We start from the raw sequence: 27725 nt of genomic DNA, 5'->3' as shown, positions 1-27725 counted from the left end.
GGATAACATTACAATTACAAATAAATTACTATCGATGACTTTTCATCCACTCCAAAAATGTGAAATGGTGAACTTTTTGTCTGAGATTGTCTACCTGTCCTATGAACAGTTTGAACAGATGGACGAGACGTCTCTGCGTGGTACCTTTGTACATGGAAGATGGCTCTACGAAAATACGGGTTCACGATTTACCACCGCAAATGGATAATGAAACGATCAGAAGCGAATTGAGACGTTTCGGTGATGTCTTGTCTATCAAAAATGAGGTCTGGGAGGCTCCGTCGCCGTTGAAGGGGATTAAAAATGGTGTCAGAGAAATCCGCATCAGGATCCATGAGCAGATACCATCGTATGTGAACATATCTGGACAATTCACGTTAATTACGCATAAGAACCAGATAATAACGTGTCGCCATTGCTGCAAGCCTGTGCACATTGGGTTGAGCTGTGCGGAAGCGGGACAGGTGATGCAGAACAAAGTAAGCGTAAACACGCGTCTGAACATGATGATGATCGGTCAAATGACCAACCTTAACGAGCTAAACAAAGAACAACGACTGGCTGAAGCAAACAAGAAGATGGATTCTGCCACTTTGAACACAAACACAAATACAAAGGAGATAAGAGATATGAACTTCAAGGTTCCTGCTGAACCATCGAATTTACTAACACAGAACGTATACGCTAAATTGATGGAACAAGGTGTAGAGGGTGGCTGTTCTTCCGATACATCGTTGACCTCGGTTGACAGTACTAGTAGTCGAAAGCGACAACGCAAAACTTAAAAACGCAAGTAAGTTGTTTGATTCATTAAATAATGGAACGTGAACGTGACTACATAACCTATGCTATTGCCACACTAAATGTGAATGGAATTTCTAATGTAACTAAAATTGATGCAGTTAGATCGTTCGTAAGGTTGATGGACTTAGATATTGTGTTTTATCAAGAAGTTGAAGGGGAGCATTTTGAAATGTTTGGATTTAATTTAATCTATAATATTGATCATCGCAAAAAAGGAACGGCTATTGCCATAAGATCCACTATAAAATATGATGTCATGGAAAAGAGTCTAGATACACGAGTGGTTAAGATAAAAGTGAATGAAAGAATTACTTTGTGCAATATTTACGCACCTTCAGGATCAAGTAGAAGGGCAGAGAGGGAATCGTTCTTTTCCGATTCCATTCCATATTATTTGCGAAATGCATGTGAATATACAGTTCTGGGGGGAGATTTCAACTGCATTGAAAGCTCTGCTGATAGTTCTAATGCGCGTTGTGCAAACTTCAGTACTAATTTAAAATCAATAACACAAAATTTGAGACTGCAGGATTCGTGGAAAATTGCATGCCCATCTAGAACGGAATATTCATTTATACGTGCTAAGTTTGGGTCAAGAATTGATCGAATTTACGTGTCACAGGATCTAAAAAAGAACATTTCCGATGCTCGATTTAATGTTGTTTCGTTTTCAGATCATAAAACATATATTTTGAAATTAAAATTGCCTAAATTAGGTTAAACATTAGGTAGAGGAATCTGGAGGTATAAATCAATGATTTTAAATCCAGAAGTAAAGGAGGAATTTATGAGAAAATGGCAGTATTGGATCTCTCAAAGACAATATTATCGAACAAGAATTATTTGGTGGACTGAATATGCGAAACCAAAAATTATTTCATTTTTCAAATGGAAAACAAAACAAGCGAATCAAGTTTTTCATGATTCAATGGAGATTTGGTACGTAGCTCTAAAACGAGCTTACGAACAATATTTGGCTAATCCATCTAAAATCTCTGAAATAAATCGAATAAAGGGAATCATGCTAAAATTACAGAGAAAATATTCTATGACACAGATAAAAGAAAGTGAAGTTTATATTGCCGGAGAACCGATATCTGCCTTTCAAGTAGGGGACAAAATAAAGCGATTTAACGAAACAATTATTAAAAGCATGGAAATCGATGGACGCACAACAACAAACAACACGGAAATTGTTGACCACATCGTGAATTCGTACACGAATATGTTCACGTCAGAGCACGTAGAAGAAAACAATAATTTCGATCCATATACGTCTGTACCAGAAAATTGTGAGGAAAATGAAATCATGATGGACAGAGTCGAAGAAGATTTTTTATATACATTAATAAAAACTGCAAATTCAAGAAAGTCACCGGGAAATGATGGGTTAACTAAAGATTTTTATCTAGATGTGTGGGACATCATTAAAACTGAATTTACTGGAGTGATTAATGATGTGATAGCGGGAAATGTTCATAAAAAATTTTTCGATGGTGTGATAGTTTTAATTAAAAAAAAAACAACAATTCAAATTCTATTTCGAGGTTTAGGCCAATAACGTTGCTCAACTTTGATTATAAAGTTCTTTCGAGAGCTTTGAAAAATCGCCTGGATAAGATAGTAAAATATGTAGTTTCCCCAAATCAAAAATGTGTTAATAAACAGCACAGTATATTCGAGGCCACGTGTGCTTTGCGTGACAAAATTGTAGAATTCAAAATAAAGAAAAAGAAAGGCTTTATGGTCTCTTTCGATTTAGAGCGAGCGTTTGATAAGGTTGAAGACTCATTTTTAATCAGAACTTTGCAAAAAATGAGAATCAACGAAAGGTTTATAAATTTAATACATTTGATAAGACAAATGTCATTCTCCAGGATATTGATCAATGGAAGACTCAGTGATGAAATTCAAATTAGAAGGTCAGTCAGGCAAGGTGATCCTTTAGCCATGCATCTTTTTGTTTTGTATTTGGAGCCTCTCATTCAGATCTTGAATCGAGTTTGTGATGGTCAGATGGATCTGCTTAGTGTTTATGCTGATGACATTTGCATAGTAGTTGAAGATATTCAGAAATTAGAAATAATGAAAGATATTTTCGAGAGATTCGGTAGAGTATCAGGAGCAAGTCTTAACATGCAAAAATCAGAATGTTTATTAATAGGAAATGAAATTGGCAATTTTCAGCAGCCACCCTGGCTTTTGAAAGTATTAGGTGTTATTTATAGCAACGATTTTAAACAAATGATCGAAACAAACTGGACTAGAATCACTAATAGCATTTCTCGCTTATTGTGGTTGCACAAAATGCGAAACTTGAATAAGATCCAAAAAGTTATATTTCTTAACACGTTCGCCTTATCCAAAGTATGGTATGTGGGATCTATTTTGAGCTTGCCCAATAAATTTGCAGCGAGAATCAAATCGCTGGTTGGCAGTTTCATTTGGAAAAGTTTTGAACAAAGAGTAGGTTACATGCAATTGATTCTGCCAAAAAACAGAGGCGGGCTTGCCCTGCATGATGTGGAAAGGAAATGCCAAGCGTTATTGGTGAACAGATTCAGAACAACACAAACAAACAGTTTCATAATAAATACACTTGAGAATAATTCAGCGAGTAGTATATATAATGAATATAATTATATGAAAATTGTGGAACATGAAATAAGAATATCACCATCTCAAGTTCTGGAGCATTTGACATCAAATTTATTGTATAATTTTTACTTAGAAAAAGTTAATGCACCCGAAATAGAAAAAAATATAGGCAACATAATTGGAAAACCATTTGGAAAACTATAAGGTGCAAAAATCTTAATTCTGATGAACTTTCTTCTTTGTATCTTTTCATCAATGAAAAAATACCAAATATGGAACAGTTCCATAGGCAGGGTAGAGTTCCTCGGCCATTCTTTACCTTTTGTACAGGAATAATAGAAGATCTATGTCATAAGTTCAGTGTTTGTCAATTCAGTCGGAATTTATGGCAATATCTCATACAAAAGCTAAATGATTGTAACATAAGGACAAATAGAATAAATTTCAGTAGTGTTAAATTTCCAACTTTAACAGGGTATACAAGAACAGAAAAACGGAAAATAGTAGAATTGTTTGGAACATATGTACATTACATCGTAACCAATGCGCCTCATGACAGACATATTAGCGATCTAGCATTAATATTACAATAAATGTTATTAGATTATGAAATGTAAATAACAAGTTTGTAAATAAATCAAGTTTAATAAAAAAAAAAAAAAAAAAACTATCTGAGAACGAATTGTAGGGAACTAATAGTGCTTTAGCGGCATCCATAAATTTCGTTACGCTCATAGAGGGGAGGGAGAGTATCCTTGAGCGTTCCGAATTGTCGCATAGAGAAGGGGGAGGTAAGATCAGCGTTACGTAATTAATAATCTCCGAAAAGGCTATAATTTTACTCCAAAAAAGAGCATTTTTATTAGGCAAGTTTTCTATTGCATTACGTTTTTTTATGAGGGGGAAGGTTGTGGCGCTACGTTTTGTAACACATGAATGGGTGGGGATTGAAAATCTGGGGGTTTGCAATACGTAATTTTAAAATTTCGTCTTCACAAAAAAAATGAAGAAACTTGAAGTTTACAGTCAGGTTTTTGTTATGCGTTAGCTAAAAAATACACGTAAAGTAAACCACCAAAAAAGGCTTTAGAAAAAAAACCCGAGACGCTCCACGACCAGAATTTAAAATTGTTCTCTTTGACGGTAATTCTGGATCCTTCAGAGGGAGAAGGTTTTTTGTGGCTAAGTCTTATGTTTAATTAATACTCAAACGTTCTTGGTTCCCTACTGACCATAATTCAAAAATCCGTTAACAAAAATCGCTGTAATTTGAAAATCCGTGTAAAAAAACTTCGAAAAAAAATTCGCGTAAAAAACGACTCGAGACTAATTTCCTAAAAGGGCGTATGCACTTTGGCATAGGTTTTGTTCAAAGCACTTAAGCTGTAAAATCATTGGTTGTATATAAAAACTGGTTGGGAACTATTTGTAAGAAACTAATAGTGCTTTGGCGGCATCCATAACTTACGTAACGCTCATTGGGGGAGGGGGAATATCCTTGAGTGTTACGAATTGTTACATAGGAAAAGTGGAGAGGTAAGATCAGCGTTACGTAACGAAGAATCTTCGAGAAGTCTATAATTTTAAATTCAAGAAAGAGCATTTACATTAGGCAAATTTTTTATTACGTTACGTAATTTTTATCAGGGGGTGGTAGGCGGTGGCGTTAGGTTTTATTATTTAGGGGTGGTGAGGGTCAAAAAATTGGATTTTTATGCATGTCGCCTTTTTTTGTAAAAAAATGAATAAAAAAAACTTGTAGTTAACATTCAGGTTGTTTCTTACACGGGGAATACGTACCTCGTAGATACCGCGTAATTTGAAAATAAAGTAAACCACCAGACAAGGCTTCAGAGAAACCCGAGACGCTCCACGACGTGTATTTAAATTGTTTAAAATTAAAAATTTGACGGTCATTCTGAATCCTTCGGAGGGCGGAGGGTTTTATTGTGGCTGAGTCTTCTATTCAATTAACACTTAAACGTTTTTGGTTCTCTACCCGTCATGATTCAAATATCCGCGAAACAAAAGTCGCGTTAATTCGAAAATTTGCGTAAACTATCCTTTTTATCAAAAGTTTCTTTAAAAAATTAAAAAAAAACTATTTTTTGTAAATCAAAATTTAGTATTTATCAAGTTTTTAATGGCCAAACAATTTTTTTTTTCATTGAGTATATTTTTTGTAAAGCACTATTAGTTCCCTACAATTTGTTCTCAGACAGTTTTTATGTACAACCAATACCAATGCAACAAATTCACCTTCATCCTAGCCTAATGTTATCTTCGGAACAATTGTATGTAATTGTCGAAAGTTATGAAAAGTTTACTATATAAATAATGATTATTATTAACTTTTTTGTGCTAAGAGATGGAGAAATGATTTATTTGGCAAAGTTCTAGAAGATAAAAAAATATAAACCTTTGCTGAATAAACAAAATTTCTATCTTCATTGGGTACAAAGTTATAAGCTATATTATGAGGAAGTTTCTTAAAGTTTAATATTTTGTACTTAACTTTTGTTAGCATTTTACAAGAAAATGTTGTTCAAAGAAATTGTTGAGGCATACCAAACACATTTTTTTGCCTGATACCACAAATTACCAGGACTTCTACTTACAAAGTTATAGCATATTTTAGCTTATGTTTTAAGATAACTTCAATCACGTGTAGGGCTAAAAGAGGCAATTACTACAAACCGTTGTCTGTTCCATCTGTCCCAATCCATCCATATTAGAGAAATATAAAAAATAGAATAATAACTATTTTGTGTTGAAAGATAAGGCAATGGTTTATTTGGCAACGTTTCAGAACATGAAACACAAAACTGTGCTGAATAAACAAAATTTCAAACTTCATTGGGTACAGAGTTAAAACAAACGTATAACAATTTGTAGTAATTGGGCTGAACCTTGAGGAAAAATATTGACTTCATGGTTCCATTTCCCCCTTGCCCCACGTTCTTAAAGTTATCGAAAAAATAATCTAAACTGCTCTAACTTTGTGAGAAAAAGTCCTGGAAATGTGTAGTCTTCGACAAATCGTGTGTTTTGTATGCAACTAACAAAAGTTGAGTACAAAAAATTAAATTTCTATTAACTTTCATATAATGTACTTCATAACTTTGTACCCAACGAAGATAGAAATTTTGTTTGTCCAACAAAAATTTATATTTTTGGATCTTCTACAACTTTACCAAAAAAATCATTCCTCTATCTCTCAACACAAAAAAGTTAGTCAAACTTGTGAATCTGTTGAGCTTTATATAAAACATCTTTGTATATAGTAATATTTATATTTATTTATAAGTCTTCGAAATAAAATCGTACAGACATTTCTAAAAACTACTTATTCTAAGTCTAAACATCGATTTGGTCATGTTAAAATCGTACACGTCAGAAACAATGTTACAATTACAAAAACACACTTCAAATGTATTGTTTTGGGCAAAAACAGTGCGGTATCTGGAAACCCGCAAAAAATCACGTCGTCGAGTAAGCCTTTGTGGTACGTTGAACTGGACTTTGCTGAGCAATTCTGAGCTGTCTACGTTGTTTTCTAAAAGGTCGAAAATGAAGAGACGTTGTAGCATTGTTCTCCTGCTTATCAGAGTTTGTAGTCGTATAAGAGAGCAGCGATGTTCATAGCGTGGCAGTCGTACTGAATCGAAGAAACTGGCGCTGAATACGTTCGATTTGGTTGATATGTACAGCATGATAAGGTGCCCATACAAGCGCCCCATACTCAAGAATACTGCGCACAAGGGCACAGTACAATGATTCCAAACAATATACATCGTTAAATTGTTGCGTGTTTCTCTTGAAGAACCCAAGTACAGCATAGGCCTTTGCGGTCGTAGCTGCAATGTGCTGAGCAAAATTTAACTTGGCATCGAGAAGAATGCCTAAATCCTTCACAGTATTGACTCGGTTGATACTAGCTTGTGACATCCTGTAGTCGAACAACGTGACATGCCTTTTTCTGCAAAACGAAATCACGTTACACTTTCGCACGTTCACTTCCATACCATTAAGAGTACACCAGCTTAACAAGGTGTCAATATGTGCTTGGATAGCACAGCAGTCAAGAGTAAACGTAACTACTCGAAAAAATTTGAGATCGTCAGCAAACATGTACTTGGGAGTGAACATAAGTCGTTGACAAAAAAAATGAACAATAGAGGTCCAAGATGGCTTCCCTGGGGCACATCCGAATGTAACATAAACGGCAAAGAACACGCTCCGCCGATACGTACATACGCGCTGCGCTCGTTGAGGTACGACGATATCCATTTCGTGAGCCAGTCCGGCAATTCCATTTTCCGTAGCTTTGTTACCAGCAGAAGGCGAGGCACTTTATCGAACGCTTTGGCGAAGTCAACGTAAATAGCATCGACTTGTTGACGCTTATTCAATGCGCAAATCAGCGAAGAAACATATGCCATCAGGTTAGTGGTCGTCGAACGTTTTTTGACAAAACCATGCTGCCATTCGGATATAACGTGCTGAATTTTGGGTAGAGCGAATCGTGGACCAGGCTTTCGAACACTTTGGGTAAGCAGCTCAGTATGGATATAGCCCGATAGTTTTTTACGTCGTGAATACTGCCTGCCTTATGAACGGGAACAATTGCTGCTGATTTCCATGCACTGAGAAAGCTTCCCTCGGATATTGACCTGTTGAAAATGATCCTTGCAGGCAATGCAAGCGACTAAGTAATATTATGTTCTACTGAATGAATAAAGAACGTACCGACCGAAGAATTCAAATACTGCTAAAAGCAACAGTCGTGAGTTGCTTCTTTGGGGCACATCTAAGAATTAGTTATGTATACTATCTCTTTTAAAAATTGAGGTCCTTTCACAGTGTCTGATGAATAAGGTGCCTCTAAAATATTCCATCTAAACGTCTCCAGAGTTGCTTGACAACTCTTGTAACAAAATAAGTAATTTATGAAAAAAGATTATCCTGGTTAGAGCAGATGAAAGCATAACACAAAACGATTTCTGAAGGAAAATGCTGTAACTTTGATATGAATGTATTCAATATTGTTCGATGCGAGTCACCTCCGAATATCTGTTATAACAAACATAAAATAGCTTGACGTCATCTTGAACTTTTATTGAGAGTTGGTTCATTGTCTAAATTATCTAACGTCCAACAAACGCCGTCAAATCTGTAACATTTCTTCTCACCATAATTAACTGTCTGTCGTCAAGCTTCGATGATGGTGTACCGGATAATGCTCACCGCTTGAGTTTTGTTTTTCACCATTGCGAATACAATTTTCAATTGTACAACCCCCATGCTTATTCTAATTTTCGCATAATTTCAAGCCTTCAGCTGTATTTATTTTGTTTTCCGTTTCGCTCTATTTTCGACTACTTTCGACTACTTACTACTTACTATACTTATTATGGTTTATTTAGTCGGCGTCTCGCAAGTGGTTGTAGCTTTCGGCAACCACTTTCAGCTGACCATTAGCATATATGCAGAAACCTTAACCAAACTAAAGTGATCCTCTCCTAACGGGACAACATTGTGTTCGTTTGTTTTGAACCCCGCCGAGGGTCTGAAAACTTTTAGCCTACCCATTGTTTCAGCAGACAATACACTAACTAACGGTCGATTTTCTCTCCTTTCCATTACAGGCGGTGAAACAGTTCATAGATCTGATTAATAGTTCCAACAGTGACCCGCACCGGAAGGCCGTCACACCGGCGATTGCGACAAAGTTCCTGCTGGCACGAAAGTTCGACATTCCCCGAGCGGTAGCGCTCTACGAGCAGCACGAGCAGATCCGGCAACGGGAAGGTCTGTACGGATTCGACCCGCTCAGCGATCCCCTGCGGGTAGAGCTCGAAACGGGGAAGTTCACGATACTGGTGAGTGATTGAGTAGCCTAGACTTGTGATATCAGTGTTCTTTCCTCATTCAGTGCGATGATTACGGCGGTCTGCGAAAAAATTGTTAATGAATGACATTGCCAATGTAATCCTACACTTTGTTTATCAATATCCGGTAGCCGTTTACGAGAATCCCACTCCTAGATAGTGACAGTTTTTTGTTGTGATGTACTGTAGGTTATACAACACGGATCTAAATGGACGCGTTCAATTGAGGAATTTCGCACAAATTCGTTGGCAAAATTAAGTTTTGTTTAAGGCTCAGTGCGTCTAGTTTTCAAGTATGCAATGTTGCCTAATTTACCGAAATCACTTAACTCAGAAAGTTCCGCTGAAACCCGGCCAACGGTGCGAAATCTCTCACTTGCAACTGCGTGTAGTGTAGTGTTTCGCCTCATCTCAGGATATTGATCTCGGCTGCTGCTTTCGAATCTTCTGTTAAAACTATAAACATGTATGGCACAAAAGAGGCAACATCAACAGACTATAATCGAAACGGTCGACTTATTTGAGTACATTTGTACAGAAATACGCTCTTATAGGAGCGCACGGGTTTATTGTGCGTATATATAATGCAATTTTCGCGCGGCTTTGCTGGCCGCTCGTTACAATTACAACCATCTGCCAGCCGTGGGGAGCAGTGATGATGTGTGCAGGCATGTGGCGTGTCGAGCACAACAATTACAATCGTTTGTGGCACCTCTAGGCTAGGAGAAAGTTGCCAATTTAAACGGCAGCCCCGAGCGTTTCCACTGTCCATTGGTTTTAGGAATTGTATAAACTATTGCGCTCCGAGGGGTGTCCATACGTAACGTTATGGCTGAGGTGCTCGTTGTCTAGTGTTCAAATTTTCATCGCGGCTCTTCAAAGTCATCAAAGCTTGTGTGATGATAACAATCTTGAGTTTTTTTTCGAGACATCCTGTCATAATCTTGTAAACTTGTAAAAGGAATAATCGTTTAACTGAACGTGGAAAATATAAATAGTTTAAAAAACCTTGTCTCTTATTTTTCTAATGATCAAAACACCATCCATTTAATAATAAAAATAAGAAAATCATTCGAGTTTGGATGACGAAATTATCAACCGTTTCGAAAGCTTTCACTCCAATCCTCGGGTATGAAACAAAACCTACCATTGATGATCAAACGCCCGCCTCGTCTCCTTTCTTGTCGTTCCGTCGCGTTTTGCAGCTTTCAGCTGGGTTTTGTTATTAATTACCTTCGCCTCATTTTTTTGCAGCCCGGACGCGATGCTAGTGGCGCCGCAATCGCATTATTCACTGCCAACCTGCATTACCCGGAGATAGTAACACACAAAACCACTCTTCAGGGAGTTGTGTACCAGCTGGACGTCGCCCTGCAGAGCGCCGAAACGCAGAAAGCCGGACTGGTGTTCATCTACGACATGAGCACCTCCAAGTATTCCAATTTTGATTACGATTTGTCGCAGAAAATACTCACACTGTTGAAGGTAAGTAACTGTTAACTCTCAAAGTCTCCTTTAGAAATGACAAATTACCCTTGATAAAATCAAATGTATTTGCTTCAAATATCGAGCAGATCCAACTTTTGCGTTCATCTATATATCTATATATGATTCGGAAAGCATATCCTCTATTAAGCTCGCACAGACGTTGTAAACTTTGTGCTGCTCTTGTATGATGTGTCTCCGCGCGTTACCGTTGCGATTCTACGCAGCATTGGTTCTCTCGACTAAGGTGACGCGACTGACTAACTGCGTTATTTTCCTAGAATTTCAACTTCGCAGCAGTTTTGCCCATACCGAACTAACGTTGCCTACGGCCTACGGCCTACACAAAATTACCGCTGCGCCAAGCCGTGATCGTTCGATTTAGTGCAGTTTACTATGGTGGGAATATATGGCATTATGGTTAGTGGTGGTGTGACGTTTGTTTAGTTTATCTCTACTACTAGCAGGCTGATGAAACTCGACTAGAACTGTCCGTTTCGAGAACGTTTGAATCTCCACGAAACAAAATTATAGTTTTAAATGAAGCCGTATAACTAGAATCGTAAGTCGGAATGTTTATTTTCATGAATAACTGTTAAAAAACGGCACTTAGCTTTGATTTTTATGGATCTCGAAATCAATTGGGTTGCTTCATTTTCGCAAATCATTTCCACTATGGCAAATAAAGGAAATTTTGGATGTCACTTTTTTCTTTGTACGTGAGTTTCTAGATTTCAATTCGATAGTCATATGTTTTGTTTTTTTTTTCTTATAGCAATATTTTTTTTTGAGTGATCATGATCTTTTATTCAATTTAAAGAAACAATAGAGGATGGTATCCAAGACGCCATGTTATATAAGGGCAATTCTCGCTGAAACCAGGCCACAAGTGACACGAGGTCTTCAAGAATTGATTTTTGTGTTAGTTAGATTAAACGCAGTAAAAAAAAAAAACAAAATTATACTTAAACTCGTTCCAGTTAATAGACCCCTCGTTTGTCAAGAACTGAACAAGTTTTTAGAAAAGAGAAAATCAAATATTTTTTTGAAACATTTTTCAAAATTTTGTTCTAAAACTTTACAAACAGTACGTCATTATGCTGAAAACATCCAGGGCTTTTATACGAAGTGTTCTGGTAGTCGTCAAAATGTATCAAAATGGAATTATCGAGGCATAACTAGTCTCTCAGCTGGTTCTGAATTGTTCAAGATTATAGTTAGTAACGTCATGCTTCATTTCACTAGAAATTACATCTCTACCGCGCAGTATGGTTTCATGCTGAATCGCTCAGTTTGTTCTAACTTTCCTGAATTTCCTTCGATGTACATTACACATCTCGAACAAAAAGCGCAAATTGATGTCATCTACACTGATTTGAAGGCAGCTTTCGATCGTATTGACCATAGCATATTATTGCGTAAAATTTCACGGCGTCCATTTGTTGGATGGTTAAGTTCGTATTCATGTGGAAGGATACAACGTGCTTCGTTCTTGTGTTTCGCCGCAACCCACAAATAAGTCGAGAGTCCCGCAAGGTATCAACATGGGGCCTTTACTTTTCGCGCTATTCATCAATGATGCAACGCTACGGCGTGTAGTTGGCTGTAAGTTGGTATACGCGAATAGCTGTAGTCCGTGCAATCGAAGATTGTCGTCGTTTGCAGGATATGTTGAATGTTTTCGTTGATTGCTGCCATAGGAACTGGCTGGCAATTATTCTTGGAAAATGTGGGGTCATGACATTCCACCGTATTTTGACCCCAATTATATTCAAATTAACCTCCCCATCTGGTCTCGAGGTACGATGCTGGCCTAACAAGCCGGTCGTCGTAGGTTCGAGTCTCGACTCGGGAGAGACTGTTAGTGTCAGTAGGATCGTAGCGCTAGCCCCGCAATTGTCCTGTACACTTAACGGTTGGCTGCGAAGTCTGTGTATAGTAAACAGAAGGTCAAGTTCCGAATCGGAATGTAGCACCAAGGCTTTGCTTGGCTTTGCTTTATATTCAAATACCGCATTGATAAGACTTGAGCTGAGAAGAGTTGACCGTGTTTGCGACGCTAAGTTCACTTTCCACCTACATCATGCCAGCTTAATTTCTCGAACGACTCGACAGCTGGGATTTATTGCAAAAATTTACCGTGACTTCAAAGTCCCTTACTGCTGCAAAGCCTTGTGTTGTTCTCTAGTACGACCACTACTTGAAAATTGTAGCTTGATTTGGTACCCTCATCAGTTAACTTGGTATCTGCGATCGAACGTGTTCAGAAGGGATTTGTCCGACTTGCATCACGTGATCTACCCTGGCGTGATCCGGAAAATCTCCCACCGTATCCTGACCGCTGTCAATTATTTGGCCTTGACACGCTCAAACGTCGTCGCAAAATCCAACAAGCTGCATCTGTTGCGAAAATATTGAATAGCGAAATAGATTCACCGACGCTCCTGTTCCTGCTAAACTTCCGTGCCTCCACATACCACGTGGACAGCTTGGGGGGGTATGTGTAATGTCCACGGTCCATACAAAACTTTTAGCATTTATATGAGTAGTTGTCCTGGAGAGGGGTAGGGGTGGTCATAATCGTTTAAAATCTGTCCACGTGGTATGTGGATGGCCCCCTGGCCTGTTACACAACGCATTCCATTGAACATCGATCGCATTTAAAGAACCTATTACCGCAGCAATCAGGGCCTTCTCGAGAGTAAAAGAATTGTTTGAGTTGGGCGAACTATTTCGCAAGTTTGTGAATAGGTTGAACAAATCAAATATTTTGTACACTTGACTCAAATTTTTAATACATATTCTAACAACTTTCAGATAAATTATTGTGAATAAATAAATAAATAAAATGTTCAAAGTTTTGGTCTCAATCTTGAATTCGCCGCTATTTTTTTTTTTTTTTAAGGTGGCGGGGAAATCTGCAAACAGACACCTGAGAAGAGAACTCAGGGTGTGGGGATGAGACTAGGGGAGAGATGCTGGGGTAGTTGCACTCGCCCAGACACCTACTGATCCCTGTCCCGATCCACTAAAACCCCTCCAGTCTCCAGCCCTGGTCTTCCCGGAACGACGGTTAAGTATTACGTCGGGGAGTGGCTTTTGTGCCAGCCGGATATCTCCGGTATGAGTCGGTGCGTCCATCTGCCCTTTGTGGAGTTGGACCATTCCCGCTGCCAGCGGAGCATCGAGAATGACCTTCTGGTACCTCGTATGCCCCTTGTGTCACGTTGGTCGAAACACTCTCCGTCCTCCTTGATGGCGATGCTGATAGGCATCATGCCGGACAAGACACAGATTGCATCGTATGACACCGTACGATACGCACTCGCAACTCTCAGGCACATGAGCCTGTAGGTACTTTCCAGTTTACCACGGTAACTGTTAGTACCTAGCGCTCTGGACCACACTGGCCCACCATACCTAAGTATGGACGAAACCACGCTGGCAAGAAGTCTTCGCTTGCTGCCATAAACCGCTGAGCTATTGGACATCATACGAGATAGTGCTGCAATAGCCGATGAGGCCCTCTTACAGGCATAGTCGACGTGACTCCCGAACGTGAGCTTGTCGTCCACCATAACCCCCAAGAGCTTCAGGGATCGCTTCGAGGTGATGGTGCAGTCTCCGACTCTGACCACCGCCTGTTGCTCCGATTTACGGTTGTTCACAACCGTGACCTCCGTCTTATGATGCGCAAGCTCCAGTTTCCTGGAGCGCATCCAGTCCTCGACCTTGCGTATACAGTGCGCGGCCGTCAACTCGACCTCCTCGATAGACTCGCCGTAAACCTCCAGCGTTGTGTCGTCTGCAAAGCCGACGATCACAACCCCTACAGGGAACTTGAGTTTCAACACTCCGTCATACATGACATTCCACAACACCGGGCCCAGGATAGAACCTTGCGGAACTCCTGCGGTAATTGGGACGCACTTCTGACCCTCCTCCGTGTCGTAAACAAGTACTCGATTCTGGAAATAATTTTCCAGAATCTTGTACAGCGACACCGGTACATGGATGCTCCTGAGCGCGAGCGCTATGGAGTCCCAACTGGCACTATTGAACGCATTCTTCACGTCGAGCGTGACGATTGCGCAGTAGCGTATTCACCTTCTCTTGCGCTGGATTGCTACCTCCGCCGTCTTGATGACGGAAGAGATTGCGTCCAGCGTGGACCTGCCCTTCCGGAAGTCGAACTGGTTACTTGCCAGACCGTGTACACCCTCCGTGTACCTCACCAGTCTGTTGAGGATGATCCTCTCAAGCACCTTGCCCGCGGTGTCCAGCAGGCAGATAGGCCTATATGCCGATGGGTCCCCTGGCGGTTTCCCAGCCTTCGGCAATAAGACCAGTCTCTGCCGCTTCCACCTGTCCGGAAAGAGACAGTCATCCAGGCACCTCTGCATGACTGCCCTGAACAGCCCGGGGGCCGTTTTTATCGCCAGCCTGATCGCCAGGTTAGGGATACCATCCGGTCCCGGTGCCTTGCTCACCTTTAGGGATTTGGCGATCACGATGAGTTCATCATTCGTAACCCTTGCCTCCTCCCCTGCCTCGACACGGCTGTCGTCGCTCACGGATTGGATGCTCGGCAGGTTGGCCGACCATCTCTGGTCTATGTCTGAGATACTGGAACGTCGGACGTGAGACTCGACTGCCGGAGGCCAAGGACTTGGCTCGTGGCGTGGAAAGAGTCCCTCGATGATACGCTCCAGCATCGCTGGTGATCGCTCTGCAGGCGCCAGCGCGCCTTTAGTCTTGGCCATTACGATCCTGTAGGCGTCACCCCACGGATTTGTATTGGCACTCGCACATAGCCTATCGAAGCAGGCCCTCTTGCTGGCCTTTAACGCACTCTTTAGCATCGATCTTGCCGAACTGAATGCTGCGCGGCGCTCTGTCCTCTCTTCTTCGTTTCGCGCACGCTGCATCCTCCGTCTTGCACGGAGGCACGCACTGCGAAGGTCGGCTATCGCGTCCGTCCACCAGTAAACCGGTGGCTTTCCATTCCTAGGTTGGCGAGTCCTAGGCATGGTGGCGTCGCACGCCCGCGATAGCATAGCAACTAGTTGGTCAGCAGTCGGGCGGAGCCAACTGCCCCCCTCGCGCTCCCTTCTCATTGCCTCTTCGAATACCTCGGCATCAAAGTGCGATGTCTTCCACCCGCGAACGGTCGGAGTGTTGGCTCTACCCGTCGCTTGCCGCCTCTCGTTGTTGTCTACACTATAACAGACCGCCTGGTGGTCGCTATTAGTGTAGCCATCGTCTACCCTCCAGTTCTTGATCAGTCCTGGGCTGGAGAACGTTACGTCGATAATCGACTCCGCACCATTTCTGCTAAATGTACTTTGGTTCCCAACGTTGGCCAGATCTAGGTTGAGCTTTGCAAAAGCCCCCAACAGGATCTGGCCCCTCTGGTTCGTGAAGCGACTTCCCCACTCAACAGCCCAAGCGTTGAAGTCGCCCGCCACCACCAACGGCGTTAGGCCCGTTAGCTCCATGGATAGGAGGTCGACCATCTGGGTGAACCTTTCGGTAGACCAACGTGGCGGAGCATAGCAACTGCAGTAGAACACTCCGTTTACCTTAGCAACTACGTACCCTTCTTCTGAGGTTGAGACAACCTCCTGAACCGGGAACTTGCTCGTCGTACATATGGCCGCCAAACTGGACTTATCCGCAACCCAATTACCGTTTCCGGGAGGGATGCGGTAGGGATCCGATATGACGGCGATGTCCGACAACGACTCAGTGGCTGCTTGGTGTAGCAGCTGCTGAGCCGCGAAGCAATGGTTCAGGTTCGTTCGCATTTAAAGAACCTATTACCGCTGCAATCAGGGCCTTCTCGAGAGTAAAAGAATTGTTTGAGTTGGGCGAACTATTTCGCAAGTTTGTGAATAGGTTGAACAAATCAAATATTTCGTACACTTGACTCAAATTTTTAATACATATTCTAACAACTTTCAGATAAATTATTGTGAATAAATAAATAAATAAAATGTTCAAAGTTTTGGTCTCAATCTTGAATTCGCCGCTATTTGGAACCAGTCAAACGCGTTTTTGAACAAATTGGCAACCACCGATTTTAGTTTTGAGTCCGGCATTCGACAGCTGAGAAACAATCCTACAAGATTAATTTTAAAAAATTACGTGTGTTGCGTAAAAAACATGCCCATCGAGCCGAATTTCGATTTTCAACATTTTAGCGCTTACCGCGCGGTCGACATTGGAGCATGCACTGCTTGGATTGTAATTGTCCTGTGGAATCAATTTCTGGCGTCTGAAAAACATTCTGGTTCCGTAAATACCCGTATTGGATAATTTTTGACCAGTTTGACCTGTTTTCCAGAAACCGCAACTCGCCATCTTAGAATTCAAAGTGGTCTCTGGGGTAGTTGAAATATGTATTTCATTTGTGTGGGACCCCCGCCCCCTTCAGAATAGTGTGGGGTGTCAATCATCATAGAAACGTTTCTTGTACTAAAAAATCTTCACATTCCAAATTAGGTTCCATTAGCCTATATAGTTTTAAAGTTATATAGTGATTTGTGTTTATTGTGTTTATTATTTGTATGGCGGTTCTCCCTTCAAGAAGAGGGAGGGGTCTCAAATTAGCATAATAACCTTCCAAGGCCTCAGAAACTCTTACGTACACATTTTTACGTCGATCCGCTTATCCGTTCTTGAGTTAAACTGTGTTTTGCGGACTCAGTGTAACTTACAGAAACTCATTTTTTATGTATAGAAAAAGATAAATTAAAAATAATAAGATAAAATTAAAATATACATAAAAGGGTGATATGTCACCATTTGTGACAGAACAGACAATATATATTGTGAATACATATGAGTATATAAATAAACCATAACAAACATCCCCCTATAAAAAAGTTGCTTGGCTGAGAGAGAGAGAGAGTGAGCTCACTCGGCCCAGTTCCACTGCTTGCAAACACAAAATAAGATTATTTTTTCGTATATTTGTACTACAAACAGAAAAAAAAAATCTTTGTGTCTTGCGAAACTTGGAAAATGACATAGCTTGAAAGTCCGTCGTGTCCTTCTGAAACGAAAACAATTTGATTCTCTTTCTTCCAATCCGCAATAACGTATCATTTTTTTGCAAGGCGAATACGTATTGCGAAGCTAAGAAAATGACATAATTCGAAAAAAGGGCGGAGCCACTTACAGCATGGGTCTAAAAAAATATCACGAGCAGAAAGCAAGCTCGTGATTTTTAGTTCATTTTTTCACTGGTTTGAAATTGAAGAGATATGCTAATTTTTTTTTCTTCATAAGATATGCTAATTATTATACCAAAAAAAAAGAGAAAACTTAATCTATAGATTAAGACATTGGCGTTCAAGATCTGTTTAGTGGAAGTAACGCACGTACGTTTTACATTGTAATCTTGGTCTCAGCTATGGAATCGAGCTTGTGGTTGGTTGAGTGCTATGAAACTAAACCTAAAATAATTGATTCTCAAATCAACTTTTCATTCATCAGATGGCAAAATTCTTGGACCAAACTGAGAAGGTGGTTGAATTTATTTATCCCCAAGGTATCGACAAACCCGTGGTTCAAGGGCTTGAAGGTAGGTAGAGGTTTCGTTTGCATAAAGTGTCGAGTTATGTCTAATCATTATACATTTGAGACTCATTTTCATTGTATTGGGTTTGGAGTAAGCGGTAGGTAAACAAATGATTCGGTCGAAGGTAAACATCCGGTTGTTTCTATGTGTGATGTCCTATGCTCCTAATGCTCCTAATGCACCTGATATTCGTTTTCCTTAAATCCGTTCATGCCCCAGTCTAGTCTCATTCTCTTTCGCCCACATTCAAATAACAGTAAGAACACGATTGAACTCCGATGACGAGAACATCAGACGATAAGAGGACATTGTAACCGGAAGATACAATTTTCAATCAAATACCACAGGGCGTGACATCGCTAATGAAATTTGGCTCCGTAAAACATGAAGACTAATGAGCCGTGCCAAACAAATGCACTGATTAAAAAAAACATTGGCGTTCAACATCCGTTCAGTGGTAGTAACATAATATACGTTTTGAAGAGGGCACATTTTCTTTGCACTTTCCACAGTACGCCACCCTACTAGAGTAAAACGTAGTTCTACGTAAAAAAATTGAGAAATAAAAAACGAATTAAACAGAAGAAAAACATAGGTTTTGTTTGATATCTGTCTAGTGGACCAATTTTGAACCAGCATTGCAAAGCGAGCGAAAGCCAACACCTTTCTCCTTCTTTCTGCTTGAGAACGAGACATAAGCTACGCTTCTCAAGTCTTTTGCTCACACGCTTTCGAGATACTCTTCATTCTTCATGCATTGCCCTGAGTAGCAGCAAGCACGAACCTACATGCAAAAACTTTTGTGTATTGCTACTCAGCGACTGTAAAAGAGTACGCGAATTTCTGCTAGCGAGTAGGAGTATTCGACTAAAATTGCTCGACTAGGAGGTGTGCTTAAAACTGTGCTCGAAAACGAAAATGCTTTTTTCATCTACCCGGTTTTACTTCATGCACCGACAGCCGACAGTGGGGCGAAGTGTCGCATACTGGCACGTGTAGAGTATTGGACTGCTTTGGTGAAATTTTTACAGCAGTCTTATGCTAAACCAGCCGAAACAAACCGCTGCTGAAGTAGCCCGATACCCATTATTTTTTGTCCCTCTGCAACCATCGCAAAGCATCTTGAAACAATTGTCTTCGGCTAGTCGTTCTCCCGAGTAGGGAGTAGGTACACACGAGTACACACGCGGAGAGTAGACAGGAGTGTGTGTGTATGATCTCGAGAGCGACTGCGAGCAAGAAAGAAAGCGAAAAAGAACGAGAAATAGTTTGAATGGAGATTTCTCCAGTGTGTAATAGCGGCAGCAACGAAAAGCTCACATGAGATGTTGCATGCTGTTCGCGAGCGAGATTAACAACACTGTTTTGAACCAGTTTTTTAAAATGTTTTTTGAAATGGCATGAAACAGTCTGAATTACAACTGTTTTAAGAACTACAAAAAGAGAGTGTTTTGGATAAGTGAGCTATTTTGGATATGAAAATTCGGGAATTGTATTTTCGAGTAGCCTGAACATCGGGTTTCATCACATATAAATCGTTATAGAAAGTGGAAAAATATTTCCGACAGTAAAATCTTGCATACTTTTTTTTTTAATTTTGAGATTAATGCATTTTTGCTCTAACATTTCTGATATAACGTTCAAATTTCTGTTACTTTCGGTTCATTAAAGTTTAACAGTTATTTATTCGGTAATTCGGACACCCGTAAGTGTTCCGCAGGGTACCAAGCTTCCCACCGAAATAAAATGCTTCTAAATTGCTCAATTCTTGCTCGATTTTGGATCTTGATCTGTTGAGAGATTGGAAACTTTGTCTATTTAGTAAACGCTACCTAAAAAGCCGTTGGTCGCCATATAGTTCCGGTAAATCCGAATCTCCAAGACCAAGTTCAAAATCCAAGCTAAATTTTAGCAAATGGCAATAAAGCCAAACAGAATTGGGATCTAAATTCACCAAGTCAGTCTAGAAGTTGATTTGAATTCAAAGGTTCTAGTAGATCTCTATATGACCACAAGTATGTTTTATAAAATCCTTAGCAATACGTATGTCAAAATTTATAAAATCACGCCAGAAGTTGTTTTTCATCCATTTTAGTCCCCGAAAAGGCCACTTCGGAGCTGCCTCTCGTACGGCTCTATATGGCCACGAACATGTTTTATAAAAACCTCAACAATATATATGTCAACATTCATAAGATTACTCCGAGAGTTCATTTTCTTCCGTGCTAAATCTAACTGATGAGTTGTTCCCGGAATAGCCACGACGAAGCAGGTTTCCAAAATAGCCCCAAATAAGTTTCCGAAGTAACCATTCTGGAGACAAGTTAGCATGTCGACTCAAAAAGAACCCCCTGGAATGATTTCATAAATTTTGATATACACATTGTTAATGTTTCATTCAAAATGAATGAAAATCAATTCCTGGAGAGATTTCATGAATGTAATGTTGTAATGTTGTTGTAATGTTGTTTGATTTTACTGACAATTATACTACTTTTTTCGCCAGAAGATCTGGATTTAAAAAGAACAGATATGGTCCAAGGCTGCTCTCGGTCCCAGATACTAAGGATAGAGCAATTTTCCAATATTTTGACGAACCAAAATCCTTAATTCGTCAAGAATTGTAAAAGTTAGAAGCATTTCTATCAGGTGGCCTGGCTAGCCGGGTACCCTGTGAAACGATTAAAAAGAAATCGGAATTTCCGGATTTTAAAATGTTTGTGGCTTTGTCGATACATCTCAAATCAAACCCGCTGAGTCCAGTTTCGATCATTGATTCTCTGTAGTCTAATAACTGAAGGCTGGAAAGTTTGATATAACAACAAACCATTCATCTTCCTTCATATTCGTAGTTCCGATCAAATTTACCTAAGCGTGCCCCACCCGGACAATGAAATTAATACTGTTTTTTTTAGTCTCCGATTTTCGGTCAGAATATTTATAAAATTTGGAGGCGGGTTTCCTTCATTAGAGCCAATAAAAAATTATTTGTACGATTGTCATTCTCATTTTGCGCGAACAGCCGGTACAACTTGATTAAAATAATAAATAACATCGTTTCGATTCATAGTGGACCTTCATTCATTACCATCGTCGGCCGAAAGTCGTGAGTTACAGTCTGTGGTCACTGTTTTGGTCTGTACCCTGCCTTGTGTGAATCGGTCTAGAGAGAGTTGACAAACACTGTCGTTCTCTAGAAATATAAGCTGGAACAAAACAACACCTGAACGGCTATCGGCTGGCTGCCCGTGGATATCTAGATTTGCTCCACAGTCAGGCAGAGCTTGCGATTGCGACAGTTGGTGAGGGCGTTCGGTTTAGTATGGAATAAACAGAGTCCAATACACACCGCCGTCGTCGCCTGGCTCGTGCCATTATTGTCGTACTGTCGTAGTTGCCGCCAGTTTCCGGCGGGTGAGCGAGAGAAGACGATGTCCGATGTGCGATGCGTGTGCCGAGTGCGTACCAAAGTGGTGTAGAATCGTCTGCCTTCGAGTGATTAGTTTCCGTTTTTGGCTAGTTCCAATGTCGGGGACGGTTGGGGCGCGTGTTTGCCTAATTGAGCTGTCCTACCTGTGTGAGGCTTCAACTGAGCACTGGTTGCTAAAGTGTTGATGTTTGTGCTAATTGTGTGCAGATGATTTCACGATCTGCGATGCAGTCTGTACAGCTCAACTGAACTCGAGTGGGATAGGTCAAGAAGCAAAAAAAAGTTGGCTGTTGCTTGTGGCGATCTGCGTATAATAAGGTGACCTCGGGCCCACTCGCCCCGTTCTGAAAGTGATCGAGTGCGTAATTCTGTCATCATTCACGTTCAGTGCTACGCCATCATCGCAGCTGCTTGGTGTTTTTTTATAGTTTATGGCTTTTAAATGATGATTTAGCTCAATTCGCAAACAACTATAGTGTCTAGTGTCTACCGATAAGCACAGGTCTGGTTAGGTAAACAATCGACCTAAACTAAAGAAGTGTGATTTGTGTAGCTGCACGAAGTCTAGAGGAAACTGCAAATTCCTGCAAGAGGTGTGTTCCGTTCGATTGCGATTCGGTGATTAGATAACGAGTCAGAGTGTTTGCCTGAGGTTTCGGAATCACCCTCGTGCACTGTGCAACCGAGGGGTCCACCGATTCGGTCGAACGGTGTGTCTTGTTGTAAAGCGCTAGTGTAGAAAAACGCTTCGGGTAGGCCCACGGTGAGGTTTAGTGGCCGCAGGGCTATGTTTATCAAGTGCTGCCTCCGTTATCGAAGACGTCCGCTTTTCGTTTCGTTCATCGCATTCTGGCACGACCGTGCAGGGCAACGCAGCGCTAAGCGGCACCAGAACATGTTACCTGTTCGATCTTCGGCGGCATGCACTGGGTTCTAGCAGGTGAGTCAGCAACAACTTGTGCCTATGGGATTCCGTAGCGCAGTTATTATTGCGACTATTGTGCAGTTTCCTTCACGTGTGTCTCATGATTACAGGCGGAATCGTATCGTGTTACAAAGAGTGATTATTAAAAACACATGATGTCACTGGGGGGCTGATCGGTTTACCTGGTGGTTTGCTGCGAACACGGCGAAGTGCTCCCGAGATGACGCAATGTGATGGCATGCTTAATTACGATGAATGTAGTGAAAGAGGAACAGAAACCTACATCCTCTAAAATTAGTGGCTGTTGGAAACGAAACATTTCCCATCGAGCTCTAGTTACAAGTTGACACCAACCTCGTGTGCGACTGTGCCGTGAGGACAAGTTACGTTGACGATAAGTTTGTTGAGGTTTGTGGTTTGTGTTTTCGGCACAGGAAATAGTTGTTGGCAAGTTGGTTAGATGGGTAATTAACTATTCGAAGTGAAAAGTGACGGGAAATATTAGCTTAATTGTTGTAAAGCTCGTGGAGAATCAGTGCAGTGTGTGCTAAAGGACAAAGTTTGCAAAATATTAGCTGGTGAAAAAAGAGCTACGCGGGAATATCAAACTTAAATAACACGTTCCAAGTGTGTAGTCGGATTTGCTGCTAATGGTTGTGAGTATTTCAACACGTGTGATTATTTTGTTATTTATTGCGAATTTCACTTCTCTGAGATATTTGAAAACATCTTACCTTAGAGGTTTGAAGCAAAACATAATTGACCTATTCTCTTCCGTAACCAAATTTTGCTCCATTTTATGTAACAATAAACGTCCTACTGTCCCCTCAATCAAAATTTTCATGTGTCAGGTTTCATCTTCAAACAACAAACAGTCGTCTTAGACTCCGCGTGCCATTTTGTCTACTTGAACGCGAGTCCACCAATTGAGCGATTCTACGCAAACCCATCTGTGGGATTGGCAAAATTCTCTTAGATGTCTTTGAGGCTTTGTGAGTTATGTGACATGTGCAATTTTGAGTACACATTTTCCGAAATAAAGCTACAAAAAATGTGGTCTTTTTCATGAAGACCTTTAGAGTATTATTTTGAGATTTCAATTGCTTAAATTCGCTGGTGTGAAACCTCTCTATTCCCAGCGATGCCTTTCACGTTCAGCATGCCCATAATAGCTGGGGTTGCGTGACGTGATGGTATTCCTGGCCGCGCGCGGTCTGCAACAACTGTCATAACTCAACCATTTATTACTTTCATTCAGTTTCAGGCTCGGCAAACGATAAAATGGGGATTCAATTTGGCGCTGCACTCCGTGCCGATAGTGGATTGATGTTTTTACTTGCCGCTGTGTCCGGTATGCTTTCGTGCCGAAAACATACACACCTATCGCGAGACTGTAGCATATGACATCCCTTATTTACTCACGACTTTAGGGTTGGTACCGAGTGTAGGTGGCATACAGATATTCATTGTTCGATTATTCATTTTTGACTTTCATTTGTCTGCCGCGCTTTATTCGCCTGCCTGCGATGACATGATTCGTACTTACTTGATGAGTGTTTCGAGAAAAAAAGTTGTCAACCAACTACCAATGAACAAAGAAATTATCTTTCTTGGATATTCCTCCTACGCAGTCTCTTCCACAGCTGCAAACTGTGAGTTTATTCATGCAGAAGAAATGTTGACTTCACTATTTATATGGTTTAGTTTAGTGAATCATTTGTATTTCTAAACCTTAATTTTTTTCGACGTTGCAAACAGTTAGTTTCTACTGCTTCAAATCATTTGATGCATAACAAATACTCGACAGCGGAAAAAGTGTCTCGTACCGGTTTTAGTTTTATTCGACAGACGACGAACGAGTTGTTTCAGTACCGTCATAAGTAAATTAAAAATAAACAATTTGACTTCCAGTCCAAGTGTTCCCGCACAAATAGGTTTGCCTGGAATGGACTAACAGCAAAACGGTGAAACCTTTCTAGTGTGCCGGCCGGTTCATGCGACCTTTCGCTTCGAGTAATGATTTTACCCGTTAGCTTCTGGAACTGCTGCTACTGGGAGTGTTAAAACTCCTGTTTGAAGTTCTAAGGTTGGACCGAAAAAAAAGGATTTTAATTCGAATAACTTTGAAAAACAAACCAGTGCTGTGATTAAGTGTGACCTTTTGCACGAAACAGCAGCTAATTGGATTGACTTTGACTTCTACTAAGGTCAACACTTATCAGCTCCTTTGTTATCCGTACCCTTTGACTGCTAGTCGTTTACACCTTTAGCGATCAAGTCGGAACAAATGATTTTCACAGACAAGAAGGTAGTGAAAAGCATTGGAGTTGAATGCATTCGTGCAAAATTGACAAAAAAGGGACAGAGTTTTATATTTAAGGGACTACAATTTGAAAAAGGCTCGAGAATACAAGATATTTATAAATGTGGGTTATTTTAACGGGCTCCACTGTTGATTGCTGTCCTAAAATCTACACTCAAGTCACTGACACCGAATGCTCTTTTATTAAAATTCAAAACCACGCTTTTGTGAAAGCGAACTCTGCAAATTTGCGAGTCTCCACGTTCAATAATTAGAATGAGGTATAATAAGTAAGCACCACACATATCTATGACGAACAAATTAGATTTTGGATATACACAGAAGACTCCAATGGGTAACTATCACATGTGCTGGAAAGCTTTTGGCTTACAGATAAAAAATATTTTTTTAAAAAGAATTGTTAATTCTTCGGTGTAATCTTCATCTAGAGTGATATAATTTGACGAAGAACTACGTCTTTATGAAAGCGTTGTAAAACTGAACAGAGGACGAAATCATGTCCAATTTCAAATGCTTAGCATTCGGTTAGTTTTCGACGGATTTTCGTCGGTCTTGCAGCAATCGATTGAAGAATTAGCTACTCATTCGCCCAAATGCAGGAAATTGTTTGATTATGCGAATTATTGTACTATTGATAAATTTCAAGCCTTGTTGAAACTCTGATTTCGACCAAAAGCTTAGTTACGTGCATGCATGCGATTCATGAATGCTTTCTCTAGAACGATCGATAGGATATTAAACCCTATTAACCGGTAATGCTCTCTTTGGGCTATATAAGAGTCTGTTTTCAGCTCGAACCAGGGGGATGACATCATGCTCCCACTATGCTACCTTATTTTTTTTTAAAAAAAGGTGGCGGGGAAATCTGCAAACAGACACCTGAGAAGAGAACTCAGGGCGTGGGGATGAGACTAGGGGAGAGATGCTGGGGTAGTTACACTCGCCCAGGCACCTACTGATCCCTGTCCCGACCCACTAAAACCCTCCAGTCTCCAGCACTGGTCTTCCCGGAACGACGGTTAAGTATTACGTCGGGGAGATGCTACCTTATTTGAAATGAGCTAAGAGTCTTTCTGACTAAAGTGAGCTCGAGGCTGTATTTTAAATATAAACCCCGTTAGTGGTGTACTGTCAAACAAACATGCGTCAAATCCCTTCAAAAGTAACTAATCAACCAAACAGATATCATATCCAAATATGCCTAGCTGATATCTGCTTCCATCCGACACGAACAGAATTTTTGTCCCTTAGCCGCACAGGTGCAATATGCAACACGCAACAGCATAATAAACTGCTGAGTGGCTGAGAATGAGCCGTAAGACGGTACAATTTTGTTGCGCGGTTAAGAGCTTCATCGATCCAGTTTTACTGATTGCTAACACGAAATGAAATTCATGTTGCGCTTGTTCGTTTATTCATATGGAAAAAAACTACGTCTTGCAAAACTGGAGAAATAACATAACTTGAAAAAAAACATACGGGTTGTTTGCAAAGTCACGTTTGCAAGGTTAACGTAGAACTATAAATGTGTCCCGATCACTCCACTAATGTGTCCCGTTCCTAGCACGCCTCGATCAACCACGCACACATAAGGTTGCTTGTTACATTACTTGTACTGAATATCATTTAAAATTTTGTGCAAAAGAGAAGTTGAAGTGCTACCGATTTGGGAGAAAGATATTTTAAAATCTTATAAACATTTTGATTCAAATAATATTTCCAAATCTCTAGGAGGCACTCTGATAACAAAGTGAAAGGCCGTTTTTCATACCGAAATCGGATAGTTGGCAGAAATGTTGATTGACACTTGTGTTGTTGAAAAAATACGGTAGAGCTTTTCCTTGGAGGAAGTTGCTGCCCAATGCACCTAACGCTGATTATGCCGCTCCTGCTCAAGGGCAGCTTATTACAAAAGAAAGTACCGCTGCACTTACTACTAAATTGATGCTACCGCAACCACCACCGCTGCAGCCTGTCGTTACGGCTACGACTACCGCACAAATGCAATTTTTCATTAAAGGAAGTGCCGTTGCATCTACCATAGCGCTGCCAATATTGTTACTGATACACGCTGCTGCTATCTACTGCCACTACTGCTGCTGCTTAGTTAGGACTGTCCTAGTCACCATCCACTAGTAATATGATAGGTTTGAGCAGAAGCAGGCTTTTATATAGCGTTTCAACTAGATTTGACAACTTTAAATAGTACAATCGTTCGAATCATAAAATCATAATTTTCAGTATTTGGACGGATGCATAGATGCTTTTCCAATCAATCGCTGCAAAAACGAAGGAAATGCATTGGAAACCAAAAATTTCCACTGGAGTAAAAATCCGTCACATGACATAATATGCATTACAGTTGAATCGCTTTATAACGACATCGCAAGGGACCGTCGTTATAGAGAAATGTCGCAATAAAACGAATATTTTTTATTAATATAGAGCAGAAGAGATCATTGAGAATGTCGCAATAGAGAGATTTGTCGCTATATAAATTGTCGTAATAGAGGGATTCGACTGTATAAGAGAGCATATTTTCGTTTCAGTTTCCACAGCATGCTAATGTAAAGCAGGTATTAGACGACGCAAATATTTGCTATTTTTGGTACGATTTTTATTTGCACAAAATAAAATCTGTATTAAAAAATAGCGAATATTTACTTCGTTTAATACCTGCTTAA

At 40.4% G+C, this 27725-nt stretch overlaps 1 protein-coding gene across 2 annotated transcripts in view; it reads left to right on the top strand.

Annotated features, from left to right (window-relative positions):
• Positions 1 to 27725, top strand: part of LOC129733086 (tyrosine-protein phosphatase non-receptor type 9) — a 117779-nt gene that overhangs the window by 50936 nt on the left and 39118 nt on the right. For both annotated transcript variants that reach the window (XM_055694656.1, XM_055694655.1), the window contains exons 2-3: positions 9051 to 9284; positions 10548 to 10778. In XM_055694656.1, the coding sequence (XP_055550631.1) occupies positions 9051 to 9284; positions 10548 to 10778 (465 nt within the window). The remainder of the gene's footprint in view (positions 1 to 9050; positions 9285 to 10547; positions 10779 to 27725) is intronic.

Source organism: Wyeomyia smithii, chromosome 3 (assembly GCF_029784165.1).
Source record: "Wyeomyia smithii strain HCP4-BCI-WySm-NY-G18 chromosome 3, ASM2978416v1, whole genome shotgun sequence".
NCBI classification, from domain to species: domain Eukaryota; kingdom Metazoa; phylum Arthropoda; class Insecta; order Diptera; family Culicidae; genus Wyeomyia; species Wyeomyia smithii.
The sequence above is the reverse complement of the archived record's forward strand: the minus strand, read 5'-3'. Positions and strand labels throughout refer to the sequence as shown.